At 33.6% G+C, this 23,196-nt stretch overlaps 1 protein-coding gene across 2 annotated transcripts in view; it reads right to left on the bottom strand.

Annotated features, from left to right (window-relative positions):
* Window positions 1–13,832: 13,832 nt before the first annotated feature.
* The window catches only part of LOC136029375 (acetyl-coenzyme A synthetase 2-like, mitochondrial), a 260,989-nt gene continuing 251,625 nt past the window's right edge, over window positions 13,833–23,196 (bottom strand). For both annotated transcript variants that reach the window (XM_065707693.1, XM_065707694.1), the window contains one exon: window positions 13,833–19,890. In XM_065707693.1, coding sequence (XP_065563765.1) covers window positions 19,720–19,890 — 171 coding nt within the window. In that variant the 3' untranslated portion in view covers window positions 13,833–19,719. The remainder of the gene's footprint in view (window positions 19,891–23,196) is intronic.

Raw genomic sequence — 23,196 nt, 5'->3', positions numbered from 1 at the left:
TGATTACAATCTTTCATGGAAACGATATAATGATATTTTTGGAACAAAAATCACAATAGGACTTGGAGCAATTCGACATTTTCAGAATTTTTAACCATCACAAATATTACTATTTTCGTATAATCTTTTAGGCAACCCTTATATTTGATATGGATGTGTGCTATGGTCAAGGAACTTCTGTTTAAGTTTTAAAAGAGTGCAAGTTATTCAAAACTGATAATCACAATTCTGATAATCTAGTCACTGAATAGAGAAGTGGAGCTAGAGCAAGTTATTTCTGTCAGATTTCTGAGTCCTAAGGTTGAAATTCTCTTCAAGAGAGCATTCGGGTGGTGGAGCACCTTGGTTAATTTAAGAGTAAAATGAAAAACTTTCTTTAGGGTCTTGGTTTGTAGATTTTTTTTTGTTTTTTTCTTTTGTTTTCTCGTGTTTTTTGCTTTGATTATTATTTTTTTTTGTGTGCAAATGTATTCTTATTTTCATGATTAGAGATTGGTCATAATTTGGTTGTTTTATTTCGTTTTTTGTCTGTTTTGTTCATTTGTTAAGGATTTTCTTTGTTATATATGTGGCCACCCAATATCAAGTGCTTTCATGTCCTATTTTGGGCAGCTATTTAGATTAATGTAAACTGTTATATCATTTTGTAATTAAACAAATTGAACTGAAAAATGAACTGATCCTATAGTCGAATAGAATCCTACACTAGTGTATTTTTCTTAAAATGCCTATATTTGTAGCTTTGGCATCAGTCTGTGGGTAGTCCTACTGTTTCGTGTTACTTTAGAGTACCGGTATACTATACATCTTTTTTGACTAACGCAATAAACTTATAGCATCACGAATATTCAAAAAGTAGCAAACAATCAGCTTTAGGTATCTTTGAGCTGATTCGTAGTTTTCTTTTTTTTTTTACAATGTTATTCTGTTCATCATGGCGAGGAAAAGACTATGAATTGTTTGACAGTGAAATATGATAATAGGGATGTGTGTTGTCTCTGAACCTTCGAAGTACATTTAAACAAAATTTTCTATACTACTCTCGGTGAATTTAGAATATTCTATGGGATGAGTCCGTTTCTAAACATTACTAACTGAGCATAATATTTATCATCATCTTTAAAGTAGAATAAAGACGTTGTTCTATACAAATCTTCCATTCCAGCATCAAAAGTTCTAACATGAAGTTTTGAGCACACTGTGCGATTACCATGAAGACCACCGAGTTTCCTCTGGTTACTAATGGTAGTAATTTAACCCCTCTTGTACCTGTCTATTCGTACCAAAAGTTGCAGTAAATTCCTGCCTGAGCTCAAGTAAAAAAACATCCTGAGCTATTTGAACTATTAAAGTTGGAAATAGCAATGAGAAACTAGATCTGTATAAGCATTACAGATTTACGCTGAGAGGATGTTTGATCTATCTTTCAATCTTTGACACATAGATTGTTTCATAATCCAGCCCCCTTCCCCAGACTGAATACACCTCTGTACATATATATATATATATATATATATATATATATATATATATATATATATATATATATATATATATATATATATATATATATATACTAGCTGTTGGGGTGGCGCTTCGCGCCACCCCAACACCTAGTTGGTGGGGGCACTTCGCGCCCCCCCGCGCGCGTAAGTCGTTACGCGCCATATTAGTTACGCGCCATTGTAGTTGTCTCCCTATGTCCAACCTGTGAATATAGATATATATATATATATATATATATATATATATATATATATATATATATATATATATATATATATATATATGTTTTTAACTACGTAAAACTTGCGAATATGCAACATTCTTTGCTGTCCAATTGTCTGTGCATATAAATAGATTGTCAGGTTTACCGACTCTTGAACATGCAACATATAATGGTCCATGGGAAAACAATCCGTATTCAGATCTATACCTCATGATTCTAATGATTGCTCTTGAGCTTTGTTGATGGTGATTGCTAATCGACGATTCCCTGTGTCGCCGTCGTCATTTATATATCCCCCTGTGCCCCCCGGCGTCCCCGTTGTATTTGTGTCCCTGTGTCCCGGTCATCATTTGTGTCCCGGTGTCCCGGTCTGTATATACATTCGTTTTTGAATTGTTCTTTTTTTTAGGTTTTAGTTTTTTACCTTTTTTTTAGTTTTTTTAGTTATACCTCATGATTCTAATGATTGCCTTTGAGCTTTGTTGATGGTGATTGCTAATCGAACATTCCCTGTGTCCCCGTCGTCATTTATATATCCCCCTGTGCCCCCCGGCGTCCCCGTTGTAGTTGTGTCCCGGTCGTCATTTATATTCCCTGTTTCCCGGTCGTCATTTGTATCCCGGTGTCCCGGTTTTTATAGGCTATACATTCGTTTTTGAAATGGTATATGATGAAATAAATTTTTGTATTTTTCCCCTTTTTTTCTTTTTATTTTTTTTTGGTTTTTACTTTTTTTTTAGTTTTTTTTCTTTTTTCTTTTTATTTTTTTTTATTTAATTTTTTTTAGTTTTGTTTTTCTCCTTTATTTTTCATTTTTTTTCCTTTTTTTATTTTTTTTATTTTTTAGTTTTTTTAGCTTTTTTATTAGTTTTTAGTTTTTTTTTTCTTTTTAGTTTTTTTGTAGTTTTTACCTTTTTTTAGTTTTTTTTAGCTTTTTTTTACTTATGTCCTGGTCGTCATTTATACTCCCTGTGTCCTGGTCGTCATTTGTGTCCCGGTGCTTTGTTGATGGTGATTGCTAATCGAACATTCCTTGTGTCCCGGTCGCTTTCTCTTTGAGTGTCCCGCGTCATTTATATTCTCTATGTGCCGGTGTCCCGGTCGTCATTTGTGTCCCGATGTCCCGGTCTGTAATTTCGTCAGTCGAAAACATGACGTCAGTCAACACAGAAACATGACGTCACCTGATCCACAGATCCACAGACAGACAACTTATTTTTATATATATAGATATATATATATATATATATATATATATATATATATATATATATATATATATATATATATATATATATATATATATATATATATATACTTGGATTTCTCAAATACTGGATTATACTGGAAATACTGGATTATAAAATCTAAATTAAAAACTGCACAAAAAGTTGTAAAATGGTATTTATTATAGTCAAAGAAATTATTTATTCTATTTTTCATCAAAATTATATATTTTTTTTCAAATTTATGAGGTCAAATGTACAACTACTTTTATAATATGATTTATAAGAATTCCCATAACCAACTCAATCAGTTACCGCATGAAGCAAACAAATCTGCTCTGTCAAAGAGACAAAGAATAATAACTATTCTATAGTTCAGAGTTTGAAAGTACGTTTTAATACCACTCAGAAGGTATGCCTTCTTTGCGACATTAGCTGTGCAGCCTCGGGTGCAAGGACCGCAAATTGTACAAATAACCAATCAAAACCACAGGCTTCTTAGATACGTTATAATAGTTAAAGTGGGCATGCTATGCCTCGTTGAAATTCATGTGGACCGAAAATTTAACTCTAAATAATTACTGAAGCACATGAACTGAGCTCAACATTATTCAAGGCCTTAAATTAGCACCAAAATTTTATGCATTTAAAAAGTAAATAAATAAAGTGATAAGAGAAGCGCTTTATAATCGATATTACAGGAAGTAAATCTAAGGATAAAACACCCCCCTCTGTTGAGAAAATCGTGTCTACAATTAATAAAAAATCTGAATAAATAAAATCAATAACATTTTTTTGGTGATATTTGAATTTTTTTGTCATTGATATTACAGGAAGTAAATCTAAGGATAACTCCCCCCCCTCTGTTGATAAAATTGTGTCTACAATTAATAAAAAATCTGAATCAATAAAATCAATAAAAAAATTTTTAGTGACATAGTAACCAAAACTCTAAAAAACAGAATTTCGAAATCAATAGATACATTAAAAAATTTGACTTAATATGATGATTCCAAATGCATAAGGTTCATTATTTTAAGTGTTACCCCTCAAAATCTATGAGCCTGAAAATATTTGCATGATTTTCAAAAAAAGGAGGGAAACTCCCTAGAAAAGGCAGGATATGCTAATGTTGGATATGCTAATACCAGACAAATACTTTAAGGGGTTAGTGCTAGGTATGAGAATAACATTGCTGCAGTTAAGATAGTAAATGAGGTCAGCAGATGGTTTCGTATTAAATCAGAAGCAAGATTGTGTTTTACCGCCCTTTATATGGATCATTTTGACAAATTTTGTCTTAAGAAGCACAGGAAAGGCAATAGAAGACCATGGAACCAAATGGGGAGGAAAAATTCTCTTTGACTAAGATTATGCTGACGATTTAAGTATCCTAGATGAAAGTGTGAGCAAAATAAATGAAATTTTAGTGGTTTTGCGAGTTCAGGGTGCTAGAATAGGTTTGAAAATAAATGTTAAAAAGACTAAGTGACTAAGGCTAGGAATAAGTGAAGATGAAAAGTTGACGTGGGGCAATGAACTGATTGATCAGGTGGACAGCTTCACTTACCTTGGTAGAATTATTAGTAAAGGCGTTGAGAGCAGTGAAGATGTTAAAAGCAGAATAGCCAAGGCTGCTGGGTGTTTTTTTTTTTTCACAGTTAAAAAAAGTTTGGAAGAATAGGAAGATAAGGTGCAAACCAAGATTAGATATTGGAAGCTACAGTGATGACAGTTGTCAAGTATAGCTCTGAAGCATGGGCGCTGCGAAGAGAAGATGAAGATTTGCTAATAACTCAAGCTTCTAAGTTTTTTCAGTTCAGGTCCAACAACATGTCATAATGTTAGTCGTCGTTCATCGCCAAGAAACAGAGGTAAGAAATTTTTATCAGAAGATTTTTCCAAGGAAAGTTGGCCTGCCGTGTGAATTTTCCTCATAGGAGAGATTATCCCAAGAGAGCAGTGGCATTACATTCTCCCATACTTAGGAGAAGAAGGTGCTAAGCAGCCTCTGTGGTCCTTCAATTATCATCCAGAGACTTTATTAAACTGATATTTGGTTTACAATCAAACAGTTCATGGCGACGAATTGTAAGTAAAGAGCAATTTGTGCGAATAGAACCAAAACTCCAAAACAAATATGATATCGATAATTATATGCACATGAAAGGATACAGCTTTTTTTATTAGGACTATAAATGTGTAAGCCTTACTGACGTATAAATACGTAAGTTTAGAGTTACCCACAAAAAGTCACGAGTCAAATAATATTTGTTTAATTTTTGAAAAAGGGTTAAAATACTCCTAAAAAACGGAGTAAGCTTGGAGAAAATCGCACTATTAGGGTCGACATATCGGACAACTCTTTTTCAGACGTGTCAAGCCCCTATATGTAGAATAAGAATATTGTTTTTTTCGGAGAAGGACAGTAACAGTAGTTTGGAGATGATCAGTAGAATCAGCAGATCTCTACTTAAGTGAGAGGGATGGGCCTGAAGCCTAAAAATGTGCATTTCGATGCCCAAATTTGTAAATTTCAGTAAACCTTCAAAAAAATATAGAAATAGGTATGAGGGAGGGGAGCAAAAGATGTAATCTCCGTTTATTCCCAGGTATTAGACAAAGCCTTTGATATAGGTGCCGTTTGCGAAAGTTCACTTCTTTTCGCAAAGTTTCTTTTTTGTTCAATATATAAAAGATTTAACTCATATGCTTACTGGCAAAGCAGAGGGAAAAGTGGGGAGGGATAATGCTTTACAATGGGGAATTCCCCCGGGGGGAACTTGCTGCCAGAATACCTTTTTTACGAAGATTCGAAATAAAAATATTGGTTACTTTATTACTCAGGCCTACATACATTTTTAATGTTTTCCTATGTCACGGGGATGGGGGACGTTAACTCCTGTTTTCTTCTGATGGCGTTCAAAGGGGATATCTCTATAGAACAGATTTGTTTGATGTATTACCTAGAAAACCTTGAGAAATTTTGACCTTATAATTTACTTTCTACTTTTTAGACCCCCCCCCCCATCCTGAAAATATTTGAAAGGGTGAATCTTCTAAGGTGGCAATTATTATTACACGAATATTAAACTTTCGCGTAAAATGACAAGGGACTCAAGACTTGAGCAGTAGTCTCCCTGACATTGAAGAGAGCCTAAGATAAAACAGTTTGTAATAATAAAAAGTTCGTATTAATAAAGTTTGTAATAATAATCCTAAGCAAAGAGCGACCCTTGTCAAAAGAAACCAAGGCTGTAATTAATAAAAAATGAGATTAGATCTATGATTTTTTTTTGAAGCAAAATCTAAATTGATTCCAAACATGTAGCCTATATTTTTTTAGTAGTCATAAAGAACTTTTTATTGTTCTAATTAAATGGCTCTTGTGTTTCAGGAGTCAGCTTCTCTTCTATTCCTCCACCACCAAAAAATGTCTGCTTACTTCCCAGTATCAAGTATATAAGGGAACAATGGGTAAATTTTATAACTTAAGGACCTTTCACCAGGGGCTCTGTTGTGTGATGTTATTGCCAAACCCTTAGTTATTCGACCCTTCAACGACACTGAAAAAAAAATGACAAGTTTAAATTTTGATAGGACAACTTTGTGGAAAAAAGGGCAATTGGAGGGGGCCTAGTTGCCCTCCAATCTTTTTGTTTAATTGACATTTGTTTACTTATCTTTTTGTTTACTAGAATATACAATATTTTGAATGTTCTAGGACTATTTTTTCGACACGATCACCCGTGGGAAAAACAAAAAACATACAAGCCAAAAAACAAACTAGCAAATAAACATGCATCTTTGATCTTTCTTCTGGCAAAAAAAATACAAAGTTCCAACTTTTTGCAGATTGGAGATGGAAATCTCTATAATAAGGCTTTCTGAAATGCAAAATCTGATGGTGCGATTTTCATTGAAATTCCCTGCCTATTCAGGGGAGTTTCCCTCCCTTTTTCGAAAATCAGGCAAATATTTTCAGGCTCATAGCTTTTGATGGGTAACACCATATTTAATGAACCTTTTTTATTTGGAATCAGCATAGAAGTCAAATCTTTTGATGTGTCTATTGATATCGAAATTCCGTTTTTTATAGTTTTGGTTACTATAAAACAAATTTTTTTTATTGATTCAAAATTTTTGATTGATTGGATACAGGATTTCATCAACAGAGGAAATTTTTAGATTTCCACAGAAGTTTTAGAGGTCTATTATCTTTAGATTCACTCCCTGCAGTATCAATGACAAAGCACTTCTCTTATGACTTTATTTATTTAATTTTTAAATACATGAAATTTTGGTGCTAATTTAAGGTCTTGAATGAAGTTGGGCTCAGGTCTTGGGGTTCAGTAATTATTTAGAGTAAAACCTTCGATCCACTCTTATTTCAGCGAGGCATGCCCACTTCAACTATTAAAATGTATCTACGAAGCCTCTGGCTTTGGTTGGTTGTTTGTACATTTGGAGTCCTTGCACTAGAGGCTGCACAGCTAATTTTTCACAGAAGGCATACGTTCTGAGTGGTATTAAAATACACTTTTAAACTCGGAACCATAGAATAGTTATTATTTTTTATCTCAGCTTTGTTGCTTTATGCAATAACCGATTGAATTGGTTTTGACACTTTTTATAATTCCCACTATGAAAAGTAGCTGTAAATCTGACTGTCCTTTTGTAAAAACGATCCCTTCTATTAATACAGAATAAGAAGAATTCTCAAAATCTATGGCTTTAAGGGGAAATTCTATGTGCAGTATTCTTACTTTTTCAACTTGAACTATTTCAACTAAGAATAAGAACAAGATTTGCATTTACCTTGCTGACTTATATTTCACAACACTTTAAACGCATAAATTCATTTAGTCAATTAATCAGTAAGTTCTTTTTTACGTGAATGAGGGGCTCTATCATCAGGTGAAAGTATAAATTGTGTTTTTAATTCAGCTGATTTACTCTTACTACTAACGGGAAACAAGCCAAAACACCAAAATAATTTAATGTAACCACGACGAAAAACAGGGGGAGGGGGAATGTCAATACATGTCACCGAAGTATTTATAATCCTCATACAGATATTTACACAAGGGGAGAAGTCTTACAGATTAAAAGGTTCAAAATTTGATTGTTACGAGGGCTATCAATTGCTAATTCAGCATTCTGATTCCTAATAAGAAAACACCCTAAATTTCAGCTACGATAGGCATGTTTAACTTGTGTGTACTGTGGAATTTGCATAGTTTACTAGTCAAAAAACTCATAGTAATGAACAGTCAAACAGTTAACGGTAACCAACCGAGTAACCCGGCCGAATAGTAACCGGATATCTAAAAATCGGAATTTTGATGACCAAAGATACATGGTAACAACTAGCCTTTTTTGCCTTTTATTTGCCTGATTTTCGAAAAAGAGAGTAAATATTCCTAAGTGATCTTAATGAAAACCAACTCATCAGATTCAGAACATCAGTGAACCCTATTGTGGGGGTTTGAAGCCCCTATACACAAACTATAGAATTCTGTATTGTTGTCAGAAGCAAGATCACGGATGTAAGTTTATTTGGTTTTTCTTCCAAGGGGCGATAGTCCAAGAACATCAGGAAGGGGCTTATTAATACAGAAACTAAAATTTATAGAGCCCTTTTTAAGTTACCAAAAAGATCGTAGGGCAATAACCCCCCTCGCACGCCCATTTTTCCCAAAAGATATCTGAACAAAATTTTGAAGTGGCCATTTGATTCAGTATAGTTGAAAGGTCCAATAACTATGCCTTTTGGGATCGCATTACCTCCGCAGTCCCCAGGGAAAGAGCTGCAAGGTACGCAATTTGCCCATTGTTCCCATATAGAATTTTTTATTTGGAAATATACAGAAATTTTTTTTGGGGGGGGGGGAATTTTCTGCGGGGATAATTTTGTATAAAAAAATTTCCGGGAGAATTTTCCAGAGATCATTTTACACGAGTGGAGGATGAGGACTTAAGAGGATATCCCGGCATGATTTGAAAACAAGTTTGAACTAAAAAAAAACAACATGTTTTTTCAACTGAAAGTAAGGAGCAACATAGAAACTTAGAACGAACAGAATTTATTCTGTATATGACAAAGGCTACCCTTCCCCAACCCTCACTCTTTACATTAAAGTTTAATTTTTTCGCAACAATTCTTTAAGAACAACTCCTGAACCACAAGGGCCGTTGACTTTGAATGAGAAGTAAGAACTTCAAGACTTTATTATTTTCTACCAAAACTTGCTGTTTATATTTAAATTATAAAACAAATCAAAAGGTATCGAAATGCTTCTTTAAGAAGCTATACTGCATTTGACAAATAATAGCATCGAAGCTTTGAAGAAGCATAATCAGAAAATAGATGAGCAGGTTTCATTCATACATCAAAAGGAAAGCAATACAGACATTATTGATCCCGACAGAAGAACAAAGTCTTTCAAAAAATAAGATAAAAAAAAACAACTAAGAAAGCATTTTCCAGTATGAGATTGATTAGTAGCTATAGCTGCAAAAAAGAAAATTAATTAGAAATCTATGGCGATTCATTCGATGGACTGTATTACTAAAAACCTCTGTATGAAATTGCAATTTGTGATTATACAATATAGCGCAGTTTACTTAAAAATACTCCCAACGGGGAGGGGGGAGATCAAAACACAGAAAAGTGCATATTTAGGTCACTGTTGGCCTCAAGGAGCCATGTTGCGAGTGACATATACTCAACATAATGGTATAAAATGTTTGAAATACTTTGTTCCTTCCACCCCCCCCCCCCAGAATATGTACTAGAAAACGCACCATCAAGTCTTCTTGTTACTTTATAGCATTTGGAAGCCTTTTTTAGTCAGCAATGTTTCAGGGAGTTAATATTTTTAGTTCCTTTATTGAAAAAAAAATTCAGTACTGTTAATCTGTTACTATTAAGGTAATTTTAATAAAATTACATAAAAAAGCCAAAAAGAAAGTCCTAGTTTGTCAAAATATTATTATAGTTTTTGTTTTTAGTTAAGATCATAAGCTCCACCAGGTTTGGGCAAAAAATTGCAGAAAATTTCTACATGTCTCTTTTTTCTATACCAGAAACTATTCATAATTATCCTTATGGAAACACACTAGGTCGTTCAGTTTCTTAAAAAAAATTATTCTATATTTGTTAAAAGTTACACCAATCTCTATTTCCAGTTTTAATTCAACAATATCTTAGATACTCTGACTCATAAGAACAGAATCACACCCTTTCTCAGACATTTCGACTCAAATAAATAGAATCAACGATTCACTCCCCTTACGCGATTAGAGATGCGGGTCAGGAAACCCCTACTTGGAATATGAAAAATTCAGTAAAGTTGTAAAATCCAGTTATCAATTGGCTAAAAAGAAAAGAAGAACTTCGCTCTCGCTGACTCAGCCCCCAAAAATAAAAATATATGTACAGCTCTGAAATAATTAGGGATCCTCAAAATAGACACATAGCAATAAGACAACACTCAAATTAGACAAATCTAGCAAAAATATTTGTATAAAAGAATATTCGTCCATATTGTAAGGTTACTATTTTCTAGATCTGTAAATCTGATAAATTTGATCCTTTTAGAATAACAGCGGTTTCTAATATTCAATATGCCCCATTAAGTTTAAATGCATTTAGCTTTAAGAAAAAACATTAAAATAAAGACGAATTCGTTCAAACCCTTTCGAAAACTTTCAATTTTTTTGCTTTACAAAACTGTTCTTGCCATGCAAAAAGGACAGGATATCTAGTTTTTGAGAGTTATGTTCTATTGCTTAAAGAGAACAACGCTTATTTGAAAACAAGACCTTTTGTTTTCTGGCAACTGCTCGACATAACACAATACAAGAAATATAATTCTAACGTTTTCCCAATTGTTTGGTTTCTGATGGGTGTAAACACAAGATTAGATAGATGTAAACACAAAACCTAAAACTACTATAGACACCACTTTACTTCACGCTACTTTAAGCGATCTTCACACGTCTTTGCTTTGTGAGCAGAATACACTTTATGTTTGGCAATCATCGTCACTAGCAGGACAATTTGGGTTCGACAGAAGTAAGACAGTAAACTTGCTCAGTAGTTCTGCCTTTAGACATATAAATCCCCTCGGGTTTATCAATGGAAATTTATCAGCGTTTGGAGTCTATTAATCTATTTAATGTTTCTACCATCCGAGTTTCGCCAAAAAATATGGGGTCCTCCGAAAATGTAAGATCTAGTGTTCATGAACAAATGAATGTTAACACAAAATTCAAAACCTTCAATTCTCGTTAATTTTAACTTTCGCGGAAGTTTTGAAAAAATCTCTCTCTTCCTGGATATATCCATGCGAAACCCAAACAAACTCAGGGATAGCCGACGCCCTGCCGCAAACGGTTACTAGTCTGAAAAAATCTACCTAGAAACCTAAATTATGATGACCTAAATTGTAGTACCAAGAATTGTAGTTTGTAATAAGGAAAAAATAAGATAAATAGCAAGTACGATTAGGAATCGCAAGAACCAAAACAATTTAAAATTTTGACCTCATAGTACCAGCCTAATTCACCCAAACTAACTAGATGGCACATTGCATTTCCAATCATACATCGTTCGGGACAGGGGTTCAGACGGGAGAGTCAGGATGACCCCAATTTTTTGGTGTAAGGTTGAATTCAGTGACGTAACTCTGCAAGCTAAGCTGCTGTGAGTTTGTGGAGCTTACGGTTAAAGAAATTACCACACAGCATACTGAATTTCCGGTCCCGGTTGAGGCAGAAAACGCTTGGTCCTGCTACAAGCAAACAGGCAACCTGTTTCGTAGGAAAAACAAAAATGAAATAGGAGGGCTTGTCTCTCTCTTAGGAATAACAGCAATCGGACAAGTGAAACAAAAACAACAACATTTATTTCTTAAAAACATTGATGTAAAGCCATATGAATTATTGCATTTAAATAAAAACGAAAACATCATATACCAATAACTGGGAAACTTAAGTAATCAGTCCTAAAATCAAAATACAAATCTGATATTGCTTATATGATATGTGACGCTAATAATACACAGTAATTGAGTAAAAGAAAACTAATGAAATCGTAAATGGCTATTAAAAATTAAAATTAGATAACAAACAAGTTAAAAAAATTATACTAATTTTCATAGACATACAAAACTATCAATCATGACAAGTGTAAGCTAATTAAAAAAATGGGGTCTATATTTAAAAATTTCATGCCTAAGAACTGTAACTGTCAAAGTGCTTCGTTTTTGACCATGTCTGTTCAAGCGCGCTTTAGAATTAATAACTTTTCTTATATATATATATATATATATATATATATATATATATATATATATATATATATATATATATATATATATATATATATATCTATATATATAAAAATAAGTTGTCTGTCTGTCTGTCTGTGGATCAGGTGACGTCATGTTTCTGTGTCGGCTGACGTCATGTTTTCGACTGACGAAATTACGAAATTACATTTGGACCCAAATGACGACCAGGACACCGGCACATAGGGTATATAAATGACGACCGGGACACTCAAAGAGAAAGCGACTGGGACACAAGGAATGTTCAATTAGCAATCACCATCAACAAAACACCGTCAACAAACCATCACAAATGACGACCGGGACACAGGGAGTATAAATGACGACCAGGACATAAGTAAAAAAAAAACTAAAAAAAAAGGTAAAAACTACAAAAAAACTAAAAAGAAAAAAACAAACTAAAAACTAATAAAAAAACTAAAAAAGCTAAAAAACTAAAAAAACTAAAAAATAAAAAAAACTAAAAAAAGGAAACAAAAAGAAAAATAAAGGAGAAAAACAAAACTAAAAAAATAAAAATAAAAAAAAAACTAAAAAGAAAAAAGAAAAAAAAAACTAAAAAAATGTAAAAACCAAAAAAAAAAAAAAACTAAAAAGAAAAAAAGGGGAAAAATACAAAAATTTATTTCATCATTTACCATTTCAAAAACGAATGTATATACAGACTGGGACACCGGAATACAAATGACGACCGGGACACAGGGAATATAAATGACGACCGGGACACAGGGACACAACTACAGCGGGGACGCCGGGGGGCACAGGGGGATATATAAATGACGATGGGGACACAGAGAATGTTCAATTAGCAATCACCATCAACAAAGCTCAAGGGCAATCATTAGAATCATGAGGTATAACTAAAAGAAACTAAAAAAAAGGCAGAAAACTAAAACCTAAAAAAAAGACCAATTCAAAAACGAATGTATATACAGACTGGGACACCGGGACACGAATGACGACCGGGACACCGGGACACAAGGAATATCACTGACGCCCGGGACCCTCAAAGAGAATTCACAGACTGGGACACCGGGACATAAATGACGACCGGAACACATGGAATATAAATGACGACCGGGACACCGGGGGGCACACGGGGATATATAAATGACGACGGCGACACAGGGAATCGTCGATTAGCAATCACCATCAACAAAGCTCAAGGGCAATCATTAGAATCATGAGGTATAGATCTGAATACGGATTGTTTTCCCATGGACCATTATATGTTGCATGTTCAAGAGTCGGTAAACCTGACTATCTATTTATATGCACAGACAATGGGACAGCAAAGAATGTTGTATATTCGCAAGTTTTACGTAGTTAAAAACATATATATATATATATATATCTATCTATATTCACAGGTGGGACATAGGGACACAACTACAATGGCGCGTAACTAATATGGCGCGTAACGACTTACGCGCGCGGGGGGCTTGGGGGGGGGGGCGCGAAGCGCCCCAACCAACTAGGTGTTGGGGTGGCGCGAAGCGCCACCCCAACAGCTAGTATATATATATATATATATATATATATATATATATATATATATATATATATATATATATATATATATATATATATATATATATATATATATATATAAAGTCACCATCCATGAATTTAAAGCAATTTTTCAGGACTTCCCGCGGAAAACCCACTGAAGGGTGCTGTTCTGTCAATACAATGAAGAATCCAAAAAATAAAACCCGACCCTCCAAAATCAAGGTACTCTTTCAGAAACGATTTGATATGATTGTTTAGCTAACAACTTAACCCCCACCCTCCTCCGTACCTGGAAAGAATAATTTACGTTTGGCTGCTTCTGGGTCCCCTATATTTAAACTGATCATTTTAGTTTCATAAAAGTGTCTTTTTTTGCGAGAACATGGGCATGAGAAACAACGTTTGTACGGGAGGAATAATAGCAACTATTCTGTTAATAAAACCTGCAAATGAAAGGTTTGTGGAAATTCAACGTGACTCATCGCATTCATCAGAGTCAAACACAAAGAACAGTCCTACAATGTCACCATCTGGTTGTCGATCAAGCAAGACTCTGGCAGAAATAACTAACGAAAAGTCTCAAAAAAGCTGCAAGGGAATTCAAGGCTGCAGTCTCTTTTCTAGAAGACACGATTTTCCCGAAGGGCCCAACGAGATTTCCAAGTAAAAATAACTCGTTAACAAATCAACGCTAGTGCGTTAACCCTTGAGGAAAGAAGTTTTCCCGACACATCAAGATATCATTTGTTATTTCTTCAGTGCAACAGCATAATAAGGGTCCATGACAACTCATACAGACATATTACTATAGTTAGAAACCAAGAATTTCTGTCTCAGTTCTTTTTTAACTTCTTTGTCCAATTAATCCCTTATTCAAAACAACCGTATGGCAAGGCTCCAAGACAACTTCTCAGAAAACCCAGAATTAATTTCTTAGTTACCTTTTAACATCTTCTTTTTTTTACTTTAACTACTTCTACGAAACAATTGTATGTAAGAATTCAAGACCACTTTGCAGATATGTTACTACGACGAGACATCATTGTTTAGGTATCTTGATAGAGCTACCAGAAATCCAGAATTGTTTTTTTTAAAGCTCTGTTTCAACTTCTTCTCCTTCTTTAAGATTAATCACTTCTTCAAAACTAAGGAATGGTAAGGGTCCAAGACAACTTCACAAATGTGTTACTATGATGATATACCATTGCTTATTAATCTTAGCGGAGTTATTTAAAGATCAGAATTATTTTCTTAAGACTCTTTCAACTTCACCTTCTTTAACTTTAACCGCTTTTCCCGTTTAACTTCTTCTTCTTCTTTATAATTTCCCACTTCTTCTAACTTCCTCTTCTTTAAAATTTGCTTAGGAATGTTGGTAGAGTTATCAAAAGGACAGAACTACTTTCTTAGGAACATTCTTAGTTCTCTTTTAACTTCTTCTTCTCAACTTTAAAAACTCCCTCAAAACAATCGTGTGGTAAGACTCTCAGGCCCCTTCAAAGATATTTTACTGCGTTGAGATACAATTGTTTCGGGACGTTGGCAGAGACATTACTTCTTCTTTAAAATTAATTAATAGTTCAAAACAACTGTGTGGTTAGCCTCCCAGACACCTTCTGTGTTACTGTGATGAAACAGCATTGTTCATATATGTTAGTAGAGCTATCTGAAGGACAGAACTATGTTCTAAGAAACTTTGTTAGTTCTCTTTTAAGTTCTTCTTTTAAGTTCTCTTTTAAGTTCTTCTTCTCAACTTTAAGAACTCCGTCAAACAATGGTGTGGTAAGACTCCCAGCCTTTTAAAGATATTTTACTGCGGTGGAATATAATTGTTTTGGGATGTTAGTAGATATTACATAGCCAGACTTACTTGCTCAAAAACTTTCTTAGTTCCCTTTTAACTTCTTCTTTAAAATTAACCATTACTTCAAAACAACCGCGTGATCAGCCTCCTAAGCACCTTCACAGATATTTTGTTGTTATGAAACACCATCGTTCATATATGTTGGTAGAGCTATCTAGAGGACAGAACTATGTTCCAAGAAAATTTTTTAGTTCTCTTTTAAGTTCTTCTTTTCAACTTAAAAACTCCTTCAAAACAATGGTGTGGTAAGACTCCCAGCCCTTTAAAGATGTTTTACTGCGGTGGAATACAATTGTTTTGAGATGTTAGTAGATATTACATAGCCAGAATTACTTGTTCAAAAACTTTCTTAGTTCCCTTTGAACTTCTTTAAAATTAACCACTACTTCAAAACAACCGTGTGATTAGCCCCCTAAGCACCTTCACAGATATGTTACTGTGATGAAACACAGTTGTTCATATATGTTGGTTGAGTTCTGACTAAATAGTTCTGACATAGTTGACTATGAGTTCTGAGTTGAGTTGACTCATAGTTGACTATGAGTTGACTATGAGTTGACTCATAGTTGACTATGAGTTCTGACTATGAGTTCTGACATAGTTCTGACCTAAAGGTCAGAACTATGTTCTAAGAAACTTTCTTAGTTTTCTTTTCACTTCATCTTCCCTCACTTTAACAGCTCATGTAAGCATGGCTCAAAGATCAATTAGCAGATATAGTACTGCGATGAGACACCATTGTTTAGTAATGTTGGTAGAGCTATCGTAAAGAATGAATTACTTTCCTAGTTCTCTCTTAACCTTTTCTTCTTCTTTAAGGTTAACAACTTTTTCAAAGCAACCGTGCGGTAAGACTCCCTGACAACTTTATAGATATTTTACTGTGATGAAACAAAATTATTTAGGTATGTTGGTAGAAATGAAGAAAGATCAGAACTACCTTCTTAGAAACATTCTTAGTTTTCTTTTAACTTCTTCTACTTTAAATATAATCCCTTCTAAAAAAAAAACTGTGGTAAGACTCTAAGATCCCTTTGGAAATATGTTACTGCAGTGGATCACCATTGTTTAGGTATGTTAGTTTGTGGCGGTGAGAACTAGCCGGTACACTTAACTATGATACAAAGTTCTTTAGTTCCGTATTAGCTTTAACGACTGTAAAAACTGCCCCCTAAGAAACGTGGAAAAATAAAAATAAAATCCGCCAAATACTTGGAAAACTTAAGAATTATAACAGAGATGTAATTAGGATCTTTAATTAGGTAAAATATTGATAAAACACCTTCCTGTTCTAATATGGGGAGATATGAATATGTTCTTTTTCAGGAAAGGAAACATCTATTTAGACGTTTCTTTTCAAGAAGTTATAAAGAGCCGCATAATAAGGGTCCAAACAGTTCTACATAGTCTTTGATATTTGCATAACAAATTAGTCAAATAATTATCTAGAACAAGACACAATAAGGAATAAAGATGCAACAATAAAACTAACGATACAATGAAAATAAGATGTTAAAGTAAGATGCAGAAAAATGACTACAATAAAAACAACTTCAAAATAAAGCACTTAAAAATATAGAAAAAGTAAAAACAAAACAGTTTGATTTAAACTTTGATTATTTTTTCTGGCAATTAACGAAATAAAATATACTGGTAAAACGAGCGAAACGAAAACATTGGGCCTAAATAATAGACAGAAGACGAAAAAAAGAATAAGAACGAAAAATGATCTCCAGTTTCAATAGTACCCTACTTTCTATTTCAATAGTTTCATATTTAACCATAAGAACAGCCCCCCTTTTCCCTACTTAAAATAGAGGTTTTAGTTGAAATAAGATCTTCATAAGTTTAGTATTGTCACTTACAATTATACAGTATTTTTCTTGTTATTATTTATTTCTTATTATTTTCTTGTTATAGTGAGTATTGTTTTGTTATTAAACGTAAGGAAAGCAGGAAGTCCAAAAGAAAGAAAAGAAAAGCAAAGGATTTAAAAAGAATATCATAAAATCAATCTTTGAGCGATGGACAAGAAAAGAAGCTTATTTTTTAAAATAGTAATTCAATTATTTTACATTTATCCATTTTATTAGCTCATTTTACTTAACAGAAGTTTACGTTTTTACGTTTACGTTTTACGTATATATATATATATATATATATATATATATATATATATATATATATATATATATATATATCCATAGAGAAGAAAAGAAGTTAAAAAAACAGATAAATCGAAATAAAAATACAAAGAGAATGTGTGTATCTTACTCAACATCCAACACTCTTCACAGAACAATCAAAATTAAGCAAAAAGAATCGAATAAACTTGTTACTAAGAAAATTGAAACTAAAAACATGATAACTGTAAATTCAAAGTGATTAAAATACACTATAAAGCAATAGATAGTCTTTTTAGTGCAGCACTATCGCTTCGTGAGGAATTTCTATCTAAAAGTGATGACCCAGCTTGATTTAAGAGTTCTTACGTATATGCAAGAGTTAAATATAATTTCAAAGTGATGTTTGGAATGGATACTTGATTAAGTCAAATATGACTAGATTTATCCAAAAATTCGTACACATTCCTTAATGATTTTGAAAAGAAGAAGTAAAACGTAGATTACTTCCTTCCGGAATGTGTGATTTCTTAAACTAAAAATTTTCCAAATAAAAGAATGTCATAAAAGGACTTGATAGCCAAATACACATTTTGTGAGAAGTGGGAAAACAATGCACACGTGGAGTATTAGGTAAGAAAGAAGTAAGGTAAGACTGGGTAATTAGTTAAGACAAGGTAAGTAGCTAAGCAAGTAATTATGTAAGATAAGATAGAACCTCGAACTTATTGTAAATTTGAATTTCAATTCCCGGTTGACTTAATTTGTGTACAAATTTATGGATTTAACACATTATAGAGTTAAATAAAACTGGGGTGGTTGGAAAAAATAAGAAGCCCTAAATACAACAAAAATCCAGGTACCAATAGAGGTCAAAGGTCAAATTATAGAATAGTACGCTATGTGCCTTAAATTCGAAGTATTCCTCTGAAAATCAAGGATAAAATGAAAGTACTATAGGGTACTTCTTCCTTTGGTAAAACATAAATATTTTAGATGTTCCAAAAGTTTCTTTTTTAATTTAATTTCAATACAAAGAGTTATTTTAAGATAAAAATACTTTATTTAAAAAATATACCTTTGGTCAAAAAGGGATAACAGCTCTTTACAACGTTCTAACTTAGTATACAACTAAGAATATTTTTTAATTTGAAGGTTGGGTTGCAATTCAACACTATTTTTTTTATTTAGGCAGTGAAGAATTTATAAGAAAAAACTTTCAGGCCTTACTTTCACTGATTAAAATTACACTTTCAATACTTTGACCCTTATAGGAGTCTATTCTTAAGTTCTACAGGATCGACTTCTCAATATAAGGAAGAGCTTAGACAGGTTACTTACTTTAAAAGCAATAAGCCACAAAAAGGGCAAGATAAATGACAAAATTAAGTAAAATAAAAGGAGATAAATACAGTGAAATGTGAGATTCGAGAAGAATGCTGAGGTGTGAGATTCAATAAGAATGCTCAGGTGAAACCGTAAAAAGGGAATGGAATGGTAAACAATTTTAAACACAAGTACTTAAAAGTGACAACAATGTTTTCACTAATATACTGTCTTCGTGGAAAAAAAATTAAAAATATTAAGAACATTTTCTTTGGAAAAAATAGAGACTTTGAATCTCATATCCAGTTTTGCTTCTAAAGCGAATTTCTTCGTATTTCCTTTAGTATCGAGTGAACTTATGATAAACAATAACACACTCATCAATAGTATTTAGGCTGTTATTTTTACCTTTACTCTCTATAAAGGAAGTTATAGCAACTAGTATTTTTCATTAGTAATTACAAAATCGGTATGTGAAGTTATTTTCTTTTTATTATAAAATGAGTCGTCGAAAATGCTGTCACTTTTAGAAGAAGAAAAACACAGCAAAACAACAAAAGCTAAAACACTAAATTGAAAAGGCTTACAGATTCTTTGTTATGCAATGACGATGATTTTTAATTATATATTCAATAATAGATGGATCAGCTAGTGTTGTGACATCGCCAAGCTCTTCTATTTGATCAGCAGCTATTTTTCTTAGAATTCGTCTCATAATTTTTCCAGATCTTGTTTTTGGAAGAGATGGACAAATCTAAAAGAAGTATAGAGATTAATCTGCAAGCTAGTAAGTTTAATGACACGTGAAAAAAGAGATTCCAAAGAACCAAATGAAATGTGAATCCTAGCTAAATTGCATTACTAAAAAAGGCCTTAATAATATAAAAATGAAATTTCCTACAGAAGCAAATATTATGGGGCTTAAGAATTGCCAAAAATTGCTGGTTATCTTTCAGAAAATGTATAATAGAAACTTCAGATCAATATTTTATAAGGTCTGATTGCCTTCAGAGGACTTGGAATCTAATTAAAAAGAATACAGGAACGATAAAAAACAAAAACAAAAAAACTTGCCTTTTAAGTTATTGATCGCTGTGGGGAGACTAGATTTTGGGAGGCGGTGAGTGTGAGACAGTGAAGATTTGAAATTTAAACAATATCTAATACGTCAAATAGATATAAGTATACGAGGTACGATTGCGGAGTTTTAAGACTGGGAGTGTAATTTACGAATGGCAGTATTTATAAGGTATTGCGAAGAATTTTCTTCAAAGTAGTTCCCTACAGAAAGAAAACACCGACTCAGACTGTTTTTTAACTTCTGCAGGATCTGCAAACATCCCAATATATTCAAAGCCTCCCTCTTTACACCCTCCCAGGAAGTTCCCATTTTCTCTAAATCTTTCTTTATGACATCCTCCCACCCCAATCGCGAACGGCCTGCTTTCCGTTTAGCCCTAGACAGTTGATCACAGAGATCTTTGGCAATCTGTCATCCTCCATCCGCAGAACGTGCCCTAGCCATCTCAATCCTTTCTCTTATTATAGCCCTAGAGAACGGGATTTGACCTTGCTTTTCGTACAGCCTACTGTTCGAAATAAGGTCCCTCAACTGGGTACCCAGAACAATCCGTGGGCAATTTCTCTGGAAAACATCCAGCAAATCTTCATCCGCTTTTTGGAGCGCCCATGCTTCAGAGCCATATTTGACCACTGTCATCATTGTAGCTTCCAATATTCTAATCTTGGTTTACAGACTGATCTTCCTTTTCTTCCAAACTTTTTTTTAACTGTTAAAAAACACCCTGAGCCTTGGCTATTCTACTTTTAACATCTTCACTGCTCTCACCGTCTTTACTAATAATACTACCAAGGTAAGTAAAGCTGATCAATCTTTTCGTTGCCCAACGCTACCTTTTCATCATCACTTATTACTAGCCTTAGCGACTTAGTCTTCTTAGTATTAATTTTTAAACCTTTTCTTGCACCCCGAACTTGCAAAACCTCTATAAGTTCATTCATTTTGCTAAAACTTTCTTCTAGGATGCTTAAATCAACAGTATAATCAAATTCCAGGAAAGTTTTTTTTTCCGTTAGATTCAGTATTCTCCCATTGCCTTTGCTGTGCTTTTTAGGACAAAGTCGATCACAATGATCCATGTACATGGGGATAGAACACAACCTTGCCTTACTCATGATTTAATAACCAGTTACCAACTCCATTTCCTATCTTAACCACAGAAGTGTTATTTTCGTACATAGCACTAATCACTCTAATGTATTAGCCTGGTATCAAACAGTTCATGGTAACGAACTGTAGTAAGGGGCGACCCGACTCAATAGTAAACTAGACTCTAAAAAACGGATTTTTGATGCTAAAAGATACATAAAAAGAATCGAATTTTCATGCTAATTCTAAATATATAAGTTTCATTACATTTAGTCTTTGTCATCGAAAGTTACGAGCCTGAGAAAATTTGCCTTTTTTTTGGAAAATAGGGGGAAACATCCCCTAAAAGTCATAGAATCTTAACGAAAATCACACCATCGCATTCGGCGTATCAGAGAACCCTATAGCTAAAATTTCAAGCTCCTAGCTACAAAAATGTGGAATTTCGTATTTTTTGCCAGAAGACAAATCACGGGTGCGTGTTTATTTGTTTGTTTTTGTTTTTTTTTATCCCCAGGGGTCATCGTATCGACCAAGTGGTCCTAGAAAGTCGCAAGAGGGCTCATTCTAACGGAAATGAAAAGTTATAGTGCCCTTTTTAAGTGACCAAAAAATTGGAGGGCACCTAGGCCCCCTCCCACGCTCATTTTTCCCCAAAGTCACCAGATCAAAATTCTGAGATAGCCATTTTATTCACCATGCAAGGTACAAACTTTGACCCGTGTTTACATATAGTAATGGTTACTGGGAAGTGTACGGATGTTTTCAGGGGTACTTTTCTTGGTTTGGGAGGGACAGTTGAGGTGGGGGGGGGGTACGTGGGAGGATAATTCCATGGAAAAAATTCTCATGGGGGAAGAGACTTTCAATGAAGGGGGCGCAGGATTTTTTAGCATTATTTAAAAAAACAATGAAAAAATAAATATGAAAAGTTTTTTCTACTGAAAGTGAGGAGCAGCATTAAAACTTAAAACGAGCAGAAATTATTGCGCATATGAGGGGTTTACCTCCTCGTAATACCTCGCTCTTTACGCTAAAGTATTTTTAGTAATTTCAACTATTTATTCTACGGCCTTTGTGATTCAAGGGTCATTCTCAAGGAATTGGGACAGAATTTAAGCTTCAGTGTAAAGAGCGAGAACTCGACGTGGGGTGAAGTCCCTCATATACGCAATAAAAACATACGAATATAGAAGTTCGTTACGTAAGTTAATTCGTAGAGAAAGAATCAAACTTTGGCGTAAAGAGCGGGGTGTTGAGGAGGAAAAGCCTTTTTCATGTACGGAGTAATTTCTGTTCGTTTTAAGTTTTAATGTCGCTCCTTACTTTCATTTAAAAAAACTTGTTTTTTTTTAATTTAATATCATACAAAGACAAAAACTTCGCTATAGCTCTTCTATCAGCTGAAGCAAACACTTGCTAATAATCTATAAAACCGAGAACTAAAGGTGTTTGACGACTCAGGCACTTCTTAATTATTAATATAAGAGTTAAAATTCGTTCAACACATCCTCTATCCTTCCTAAAACCACACTGTTCTTCTCTTAAAACTTTGTCTACAGTATCTATCAGTCTAAAAAGTGTGATCATACTAAGTAATTTGCTACATACAGAAACGTGGCTACTGTCTCTATAATTACCACACTCACTCTTTATCATTTTTCTAATAAAGGGGTTTAGTCTAGCTGCATCTTCCAGATCTTCGGTAATTTTATCCATCACCTCTACTTCACGCTTCTTAGTTCATATATTAGCGTTTTCTCCACTTTCTTCACATTCCTCTTATTTTCATATGATTTATCACTCAGATAATTCTTGTAAAAGCCTCTCCTCATCTCAATTAAAAGTAAAGCATTTTCACCAATATTCCTAGCTGCATTGCTAACTTTC

The sequence above is a fragment of the Artemia franciscana genome, chromosome 7 (assembly GCF_032884065.1).
Source record: "Artemia franciscana chromosome 7, ASM3288406v1, whole genome shotgun sequence".
In the NCBI taxonomy this organism is placed as follows: domain Eukaryota; kingdom Metazoa; phylum Arthropoda; class Branchiopoda; order Anostraca; family Artemiidae; genus Artemia; species Artemia franciscana.
The sequence above is the reverse complement of the archived record's forward strand: the minus strand, read 5'-3'. Positions and strand labels throughout refer to the sequence as shown.